The sequence below is a fragment of the Bubalus kerabau genome, chromosome 15, assembly GCF_029407905.1.
Source record: "Bubalus kerabau isolate K-KA32 ecotype Philippines breed swamp buffalo chromosome 15, PCC_UOA_SB_1v2, whole genome shotgun sequence".
NCBI classification, from domain to species: domain Eukaryota; kingdom Metazoa; phylum Chordata; class Mammalia; order Artiodactyla; family Bovidae; genus Bubalus; species Bubalus kerabau.
Window position 1 is genome coordinate 64929678 of NC_073638.1, and position 10504 is coordinate 64940181.

Sequence of the window (10504 nt, forward strand, 5' to 3'; positions counted from 1 at the left end):
AATACATTTTTATATTAACTGTCAATTTTTGAGTATTTTCTATGTGCCAGACACCATGTTAGATGTTCTATTTATGTTGTCTTAATCTACACAAGACCCATAATGTAGGTATTATTGTTGTTCCTATGATGTATCCAGCATTCAGACCTGCATCTTCCCAGCTCCAAAGCCTTTACCAAGTTTGTTCCTTTCAACTTTAAAATCCTATAAGGATTTTAGTTGCAATACCAGAAAAAGAAGTATTAGAAGCCCAGGACAGAACTACTTTGCATGTAGATCCAAAGGCTTTCTGCATGTCTTCAGCTGAAGACTGTCTTGTCACAGTCCCCTGGTTTCTTCCTTATACGAGTAGGAGTTTATGGCACAGTCGACTTGGCCCAGCCTAGACCAAAGAGGGGCAGTGAGCAGCTGAACCTGAGTATCACACCCAGGCCTGCCTTTCGGCCACCTGTTAAAGCACTGCCAAATGAAGGACAAAAAGCAGGCAAACAGAAGTAGCACAGTGATGGCCTCTAGAGTGGGTTGCTTCAGTCCGTGTGTGAGACCATCCGTCACGGATAAGAAAGGCAGGCTGTCTTCTGAAGGCCTGTATTCATTTTAGCGTTTGTTTCAGCATTTGTCAATACACGTTGACACCCAAGGCCTGTGTCAACTTTTCTCTCTGTCCAGACCCCTAGGGTCCATTCTGTCTACCCCTAGAGGCTCAGTTCAGCCCCAGCATTGGTGTCTGCTCTTATTGTAGTGATGCCACATTTAAACAACATCGTCAGGGTAAAACTACCCTACATATTTATTAATTTTCCTGATGATCAGAGCTTATCCCTGAGCTTCCCTGGTGGCTCAGTGGTAAAGAATCCGCCTGCCAATGCAGGAGACACATGCATTGTGTCTCCCGATCCCTGATTCGGGAAAATTCCACATGCTACAGAGCAACTAAGCCCACATGCCACAACTATTAAGCCTGTGCCCTAGAGCCCGTGCTTCGCAAAAGAGAAGCCACCACAAGGAGAGGCCTGTGTAGTGCAGAGAGAGAGTAGCTCCCGCTCTCGCAACTAGAAAAAAGCCCACACAGCAATGAAGACCTAGCACTGCCATAAATAAGTAAATAAAATTGTATATTTAAAAAGTTATCTTTAAAAAAAGCTCATCCCTTTACTTGCCAAAATATCTTTAAAATATGTGCTATCTTGAATTTTAAAATTCTGGAATGAATTACACCCTTCTCCCCTTCTTTAGAAGAAAAACATCATTTAATTTGTCTTTAACAAATGATTCAACGTCATTATTATGCCTCACTGTACTAAAATGACATCTGTAAGATGGGCTCTGATGGTTTGTAGAATTACTTCCCCTATGTCAAACATCTCCAAACTATGCTTTTTGGAATTACTACAAGGCTTAGTATGGCTTTTCTTTCTCTGCCCTTCCTCCCAGCTCACTCCTTCTATTGCTGCCTGTGTCCCCACTTTCAGATATACTTGCCCTTAAATATGCTTTTCCTAATGTACTGTTATCTACAAATGAGGCACGTCTGAGCTCATTAGAGTTGTTTGTAGAGTTGGAGTAAATAAACTCTAAGAGAGTAACTAGAGGCCTTCCCTACTGATAAGTCTACACATCTTAGTGTGGGAGTGTTTGGCCTGTGTTCTGGTTGTTAGTGGGCCTTTTTTGCTTCCTTTGTCTTGCTCAGCTCTTCTAAACAGCTGAAATCACAGGGTGTGCATTGATCAGTTCAGATTTTATTTGACTCCATAATTTCACTTGCAATCTAAACATAATGTGTACTTTTCGGAAAGTAGATGGTACTTAACTTGTGCTAATTAGTCAGTAAATCTGCAGCTTTGTCAGCTCACCCTCTGTGTGCAGAGTGCGCTGGGTGCCTGGCAGGAGTCAGCAGAGGTATTTACAAAACCTTGGCCCTTGCCTTCAAGATACTTACAGATAACACTTGGCCAGGCTTATGGCGACATAACTCAGATGGCTCTGGGTTCATTTTGCCTTAAAAATGAAGGAAAGGGAACCCAGCAAATCAAAACCTAATCTTCTGGACAGAATGACTTGATCACCGCATTCCCTCACCCGCATCCCCAGTGTGAGGGAGAGCTAGTTTCTTATTAGCTGTTTTTAAGAGAAAAATGATTGCTACAGCCTAGATGGGTCTTTCATGGAGCCCACTTACCATCTGCAGGTAAGCAGGTATGGCCCCTTGCGTGGAACACAGTAGCCAGGAACCAAGCTGGGAGGTCGGGTGCTTTATCGCATTTGAAAGACAGCACAGAAGGTTCAGAGGGACCAGCTGAGAAAGATATTCAGATATTCTTTCAGCTTGAGAAAGATATTCCATTGGAGAAAATGTTCACCCTCTGGCATCACCACCTCAATGGACATGAGTTTGAGCAAACTCCAGGAGATAGTGAAGGACAGGGAAGCCTGGTGTGCTGTAGTCCATGGGGTCTACATGTCTTAGCAACTGAACAACAATTACATCCATGTGAGAAGAAAAAAGTGCCTACCCTCAGCTGTGCTAGTGGTAAAGAACCCGACTGCCAGTGCAGGAGATTTAAGAGATGTGGGTTCTATCCCTGGGTTGGAGGCGGGCATGGCAACCCACTCCAGTATTCTTGCCTGTAGAATCCCATGGACAGGGAAGTTTGGCGGGCTGCAGTCCATAAGGGTCACATGGACTCAGACACAACTGAAGTGACTTTGCATGCATGCACACATGCGTCATTTGGATGTCTGGCCTTCCTGATTCCAGGTATCCAGATGTAAGGGGCTAGCTTGCATAACACCTGGACCTGGCTTGATAGATTTCATTCTTGGTGCTAGATGGAGAGGGATTGGGAAGGAGTTACCAGGCTCAGCAGGAAACTGCTGACGTCTATAGGGGATGCTTCCCATGGGCACTGGCTATGCAAGGAGTGATGTTTGCCAGTCCTGGATTTTGGTCCAGAAGGTGTGGTGGGTCCCACCTGCATCTCCTGTAAGAGAGGAAGAGTATGTCATTTCCTTACCTTCTGCACTTCTGAGGGGAACATTTCATGCAAAGATGGGCACAATAAAGGACAGAAATGGTATGGACCTAACAGAAGCAGAAGATATTAAGAAGAGGTGGCAGAGGTGGCAAGAATACACAGAAGAACTATACAAAAAAGATCTTCACAACCCAGATAACCATGATGGTGTGATCACTCACTTAGAACCAGACATCCTGGAGTGCAAAGTCAAGTGGGCCCTGTGAAGCATCACTACGAACAAAGCTAGTGGAGATGATGGAATTCCAGTTGAGCTATTTCAAATCCTAAAAGATGATGCTGTGAAAGTGCTGCACTCAATATGCCAGCAAATCTGGAAAACTCAGCAGTGGCCACAGGACTGGAAAAGGTATTTTCATTCCAATCCCAAAGAAAGGCAATGCCAAAGAATGCTCAAACTACCACACAATTGCACTCATCTCATATGCTAGCAAAGTAATGCTCAAAATTCTCCAAGCCAGGCTTCAACAGTATGTGACCTGTGAACTTCCAGATGTTCAAGCTGGTTTTAAAAAAGGCAAAGGAACCAGAGATCAAATTGCCAACATCCGTTGCATCATCAAAAAAGCAAGAGAGTTCCAGAAAAACATCTGCTTCTGCTTTATTGACTATACCAACCCTTTGTGTGGATCACAACAAACTGTGGAAAATTCTTAAAGAGATGGGAATACCAGACCACCTGACCTGCCATCTGAGAAATCTGTATGTAGGTCAAGAAGCAACAGTTAGAACTGAACATGGAACAACAGACTGGTTCCAAATCGGGAAAGGAGTACATCAAGGCCGTATATTGTTACTCTGCTTATTTAACTTCTATGCAGAGTACATCATGAGAAATGCTGGGCTGGATGAAGCACAAGCTGGAATCAAGATTGCCAGGAGAAATATCAATAACCTCAGATATGCTGATGACACCACCCTTATGGCAGAAGCAAAGAACTAAAGAGCTTCTTGATGAAACTGAAAGAAGAGAGTGAAAAAGTTGGCTTAAAACTCAACATTCAGAAAACTAAGATCATGGCATCTGGTCCCATCATTTCATGGCAAATAGATGGGAAAACAGTGGAAACAGTGACAGACTTTATTTTGGGGGGCTCCAAAATCACTGCAGATGGTGACTGCAGCCATGAAATTAAAAGATGCTTGCTCTTTGGAAGAAAAGTTATGACCAACCTAGACATCATATTAAAAAGCAGAGACATTACTTTGCTAACAAAGGTCCCTCTAGTCAAAGCTATGGTTTTTCCAGTAGTCATGTATGGATGTGAGATTTGGACTACAAAGAAAGCTGAGCATCAAAAAATTGATGCTTTTGAACTGTGGTGTTGGAGAAGACTCTTGAGAGTCCCTTGGACTGCAAGGAGATCCAACCAGTCCATCCTAAAGGAAATCAGTCCAAAATATTCATTGGAAGGACTGATGCTGAAGCTGAAACTCCAATACTTTGGCCACCTGATGCAAAGAACTGGCTCATTTGAAAAGATCCTGATGCTGGGAAAGATTAAAGGCAGGAGGAGAAGGGGATGACAGAGGATGAGATGGTTGGATGGCATCACTGACTCCATAATGGAGATGAGTTTGAGTAAACTCCAGGAGTTGGTGATGGACAGGGAGCCCTGGCGTGCTGCAGTCCATGGGATCACAAAGAGTTGGACATAACTGAGCGACTGAACTGAACTGAACCAGTGGAGTCCAGTGCCCCCAGCCTGTCCCAGCCACCAGCACCAAGTCAGTTAATGCTGCAGAGCTGGGAGGTCTCAATAGTTGGACACTGACCTCAGCTCCACCTGAACTTGAAATCCAGGGAAAGAGGACATGGCAACTTCTTTCACAAACAGGGCACCAGGTGCCTATCCTTCAGTGATTTTCAAATTATGCTGCTCAGAACCCTGGGTTCTAAGACACTCCCTTCTGTGTATCATGCACAGTTCAGGGCACAATGATAAGCAGGTGAGACACAGTTTTGCCTTCACAAGTCGATGCCTGAGATGAGTGATGAAGTCATGAGTGATGACTAGTTATGGAATTTACAGGGAGTCCTTGACTAATATAGGGCTGGGGAGGGTCTCTCAGAAGAGAAGCAGTGTGAAGTGAGACTTGACAGGCAAATCCTGTGTCCTGGCCTTGGTGCTCTGTCCCCCTAGTTAATTACCAGTGTGTCCCCAGCTCACGTGGCCCAAGGACTTGGACAGTCTGACTCCAGTTTTCCTCTAAGATGCAAGTGCAATGTATTTGCAACTTTGTCTTTCTTTGCCAGGTCTTGTAGTGAAATTAAAGCCCCAAACTTTGGGACATCCCGTCACTTCTTTCGTTATTCGGGTCCTCCCTGGTTCTCTCCCAGGTTCTCAGATCCTGTCTCCTCTCTACCTCCAGTGGGTCCACCACCTACACAGTGTTTCTTCCTTCAGTACAGACCTTTCCTCTGCCTGCCACCCCTGGTGGCTCCCAGGCCAGGGACTGGGAGGGGCTGACAGGGACTAGGAGGGGCCTGCTTTCTTACTACATGTTCACCCATCCAGAATTTCTGAATCATCACCCAACTTCATCCCACTCCATCCTTACCAGCTCCCACACATACGTCTCTGTAAAGAATGGGAACATGATGAATTCCTCAGAAGTGGGCCATAGAAAACGTAACTCCGTAGTTTTGGTGTTCAGCGGCTTTCTGATCTGGTCCAGCCCACCCTTCTTCCTGAGCTCCTCCCACACCGCCCACACCCTCTGTGGTCAGACCACCTTACTGAACCTTCCTGGGGACACCATCCTCCGTGTATTGCCAGGCCTCTGCATGGCTTTTCCTCTGCCTAGAATGCCCCTTCCACCTTGTCTTCCACAAAACAGCCTTTCCATCCTAGCCCTCTCCTCTCCAGACTCAGCTAAGATGCTTCTCCTGGAAAGCTGCCTTACTGCCCACATGTGTCCCATCCCCTGCAGCACTCCAGGGCCTATGTACCCATGGGCACTTATCTCACAGTGATGCAACTAGCTTATGGGATATAAAGGTCTTTTGTGGATTACCCTGGAACAGCATCCCCATGTGTGGCCCTGTTTCTGTAGGCAAGTCAATCCTGAATTCTAAATCATTGTCCTGTCCATATTTCTAGAAGTGTCCACATTATTGGCATAGAACTTTCTTCCACTTTTAATGAAAAGAAAATTTTTTCAAGAAGCCAAGATCTTATTCCAGATGCATGACATGATAGTTCAGTGATTAACTCCCAGCCTTGAAGCCAGCCTAGCCTGTCTCTGTGGCTTGTTAGCTGTGGCAGCTTTGACTGAGACACTGTTTGTTTTTGTTTCCTCTTCTGTAAAATAAGGGTAACAATACCTACCTCCTAGGAGAATTGCTTTGAGAATTAAATGAGATCATGATTGGAAAGCCCTTAGCACAGGGCTTGTTCAGTGTTAACTGTTGTCTTCAGTAATAAATCCCTGAGTGCTTTGAGGTCCTTAAAGAACCACATTTCTCTGCCTAGATGGTGCTTATATTAAAAAGGTAGCCAGGTAGATTCAGATGTAGACTGGGTTTGTGCCCACTGTTTGCACAAAGTGTAAAATGCCTATTTAATTCATCCAACCAGCAGAACCAGTGAGTCCAAGTCACCTAGCTTTTATATCTGCACAATGGCGAGTTGCCTTCATTTTCTTCTAAATCTCTTTCCTTGTCCTCAATCCCCTCCTCCTTTGGTATCTAGTGTATCCTATGACTTGAGCCCATTCCTGATACCTGGCCCTGTCTTCTCTCCCGACATGCTCTGCAGGTCCCCCTCCCGGGGTACATCGAGGCTTACCCCCGATCCCGGTATCAGCAGAACTCGCCCTCCAGGCTCCCTCGTCAGTACAGCCAGCCAGCCGGGCTGCACCCCAGCTTGGAGCAGGCCCCGGTGCCCTCCACAGCAGCCTCGCAGCAGAGCCTGGCAGACAACGACCCATCCGACACCCCCCTCACCAACATTTCCACGGCAGCCCTGGTGAAAGCCATCCGGGAAGAGGTGGCCAAGCTTGCCAAGAAACAGACAGATATGTTCGAGTTCCAGGTCTAATGCCTTCACCCCTTGAGACTTCCAGACTCTGAGGAAGCAGGCTTTGGGTTTTTCCAGGTGTGGTGGGACTGGAGACATGAGACGATGCAGGAGTCTTTCTCAGCCTCAGTTTCTAAAAAGGTGAACAGAGGGGCTTCTGGGGAACAGGAAACTCTTGAACAACGGGATGCTTGGCCTATTCAACTGATTGTATGTCAACAAGCCCGCATGTGGGACCATATGTTTGACACTCTGTTACGTTAACTGTTTGAGCTGTGGGTGTATTCCATCCCTTGTGGAGCCTTAGTCAGGAGAGACGAGACGCTTGCTAATCTGCAGATTCCTGTCCAGTACCACATTTTAACAGGTCACCAGAAGGGGGCAAGCACAGCTCTATCTTCAGTGACCTCTGCATGTTAACTGTTTCTGTGTTAAAGGCAATGCAGGCGTGTGAAGAAGCCCCAGACTGTTCTCTCATTCAGCCAGAACTGTAATTATCCAGTCACCTCCAGTCTCCAAGGGAGACACTGACTCCAGCCAAGAAACTTGAGTCCTTTTCTTTTAAAGGTTCATATTCAAAGTCAAATAAATTGGATGAAAATCAGGACTGTCAATGACTGCAGCTATACATAGTCCTGACTCTTCCCCCTCCCCCCAATTAATTCAACAAAGGCCAAGAAAGAGAGAAGATAAGAGGGAATGGTGGATTCGTGTTGACAGGTTCTTTGAAAAGGTGTTGTCGTGTCGGAAATAGAGTATTCTGCAAGTTGGGCTCTAGCTGGAAGAGCATCGGTGCTAAGAGCTTTTAGGATCCTACAAAAGAAAAATGGGTTTTCTTTGCCCTGCAGTGAAGGTAATCTGAGAACAGAGCTTCTCTCTTTTTAGGGGGACAATAGATACATCGACTTTTACAAGGAAATCTCTGTCTCTTCAACAATGATGTCCAGCATGTGCTGCCCAGTGATACAAAAGGAAATAGTCATCAATGCCTATTGGAAGCAGGAGTAGTGAACCCAGTCTCCCCAGGCTGCAGCCTCTGTTTATAGAAGCTTCTGAATGTAGAAAATCTGTTGATTTATGTTCAAATGTAAATAACATTTTAAAAGGTGTATGGAGTTAGCCAGTCCCCTCCCATACTTGTCCCCATAATTAATAGACATAGGAGGATATTTGCCGCAATGGCGGGCTTCTGACCTCGTGACCATGATGTTGTAAGTTAGGCTTCCTGGCATGGTAGGTCAGCCCCCAGAGCTCTGGGTGGGCATAGCCTTGCAGCCCTGAGGCACCAGCTGCTGACTGTCAAGGCTGACTTCGGGTAGCCCAAGGGAAGGGACACCCTGGTTCCATCACCAACTTTGGGGGCTGTGCTCAATGTCAAGGGCTTTCATGGTGTCTGTTGGGGAGTGAGGTCCTTTCCTGCCTTCACCCACAATCCATCTAGCTTCAGCTTGTATTCATCTCCTCTGAGTCCATCTTTCCATTCTCTTCATGAGTTTCTTTGGTCTTTATTGAGAGAAGAAGGTGGAAATTTTCAAATTGAGAGAAGAGTAGGAATGGAACTGATTAGAGTGAGAGAATCAAACTGTCAAAGCACAGACTTTTCAAAGAAGCTGTTTTTATTTCTCAATGGCAAATTGCCCTTTCTGCAATGTTCTGGAGATGATGTGTCATGGATCCCCCAAACCAGTCTCTTGTTTGGATGATATTAGGTAGCGTCCTTTTGGTATGCTGGTTGATCTTTCATAGTGTTAGTTTTTTGTTACTTAAAAAAAAAAATCAGCTATAAATAAAATGTATTTTTGTAATTTCCATGTGTATATATGGTATATTTCTACCAATGGCCAGTTGTTGTAACCCAAAACGCAAATCAGTTTGCAAACACTGTGGACAGTGCAAGAGTTTATTGACAGATTAACACAATGCCTAAGTCTATCCAAATAGGTATTCAGTGCACTTGAATGAACAAAGAGCCAAAGAAACTCAGCCTTTTCATGCAAACGGTATGAGTCTGATAAAGTCAGCTACATTGTCCCACCTTATCAGTGATATTACTATCTCATCAGTGCAATGATATCAACCCAGTACTTTGTCTACTTGGTAAATGCTTGGAAATACTGTATGTGAAAATGAAGTTTCAAGACCTTAGTGTAATTTAAATATATACACATGCTTCCAAGACAGTGTCTACACTTTGGATGTCCCAGTGACTCGCAGAGGAAGAGCCCACAGTGTGCAGTGGTCTGGCTCCAGTTGGCTAAGAGGATGCCGAAAAATCATGGCGAGCTGTGCAGAGTCCCCTGAGATAATGAGTCAGTCAGTGGAGATGACTACAAATATAGCATTCTAAGTCAGACACTCTTTTAAACTAGACACCACAGGTTTAAGAGCAGTATATGGGAGGAAAACCGTAAGTTGAGGAGAAATCAGTGTGTCCATATTGTCCCACCAATGCAAAGATGGCCGCCATTGTTTGATGTCCTGTGACTAAGATGGGGGTCCCTTTTCTGAAGAGTCTCCTGACCCTCAGGAGATGATAGATACCTGGACGGCTGGCCCTGAGACAAGGCAGGTGTTCAGAAGTGCCATGAGAGCCCAGAGATTCTGTGTTCCTCATGACCCTCCAGACAGTTGAAGAAACCTTGAAGAACCAGAGGACCTTTGGTGACGTCCGAGAAGGAAGCCAACGTTCGGAGAAGTGGAGTGACCTGCCCAGGCCTTCAGCCCCAGCCCACTTACTTGTGATCGGGCTTGCTTTCCATTTCACCATGCTGCCTGAACGCTTGTCTGTGATGCGTTTCTTGAACTGTGCTAGGAAGTTTAAAAAGTAGACAAGGGTTATATGAGGGACTCCCTACATTCTTGCAAAGGAAAAAGATGATTGAATACAGTGTATAGAGGGCAATGCATTTGTGGCATAATAAACGTTTTTTGGAACTAGTTTCGATGTGAGTTTTCTGAGTTCATGAAAAGAGCATTTTGGCTTTTTCTAGAGAGTGCCATCAAGGAAATGGGGTTCTCCACTGCTGTGGAAGACTTTAGGGGTGTATTCTTCTCTTAGTGCCATGGATCTAAACAGGCAGCCTGAGTTGACTAATGACTAAGACAGGGTGGATCATGTAGGAATCAGTTCTCTGGTGCCAGAAGTTATATTGTGCATTTGTTAATTTAAGAATTCAGCAGAAGGGCATGTATAATTTCTGGGTATTCTTGATGGAAGAATGGTTAGGATATTGTTGGATTTGTGATTTTTAAAAAAAGAAAAAAAAAACAAACCTCAGAGTACAGATGGAGGAGGAGAAAAATTTAAATACCTGACTAAAATGCTTCTCTAACAGGCAGGAACTAACAAAATATATAAAAAGATTTAAATCCTGATTACCAATAAATAGGCTTCTTTTTCATACATAACATGTACACATTGTTTAATGAATAAAATAACAGATATTA

At 44.8% G+C, this 10504-nt stretch overlaps 1 protein-coding gene across 1 annotated transcript in view; it reads left to right on the forward strand.

The window, feature by feature from the left end:
- KIAA1549L (KIAA1549 like) overlaps positions 1-9994 on the forward strand; it is a 131764-nt gene extending 121770 nt beyond the window's left edge. The window contains exon 20 of the mRNA XM_055547332.1: positions 6797-9994. Within this exon, the coding sequence (XP_055403307.1) occupies positions 6797-7078 (282 nt within the window). The 3' untranslated portion in view covers positions 7079-9994. The remainder of the gene's footprint in view (positions 1-6796) is intronic.
- Positions 9995-10504: the final 510 nt, after the last annotated feature.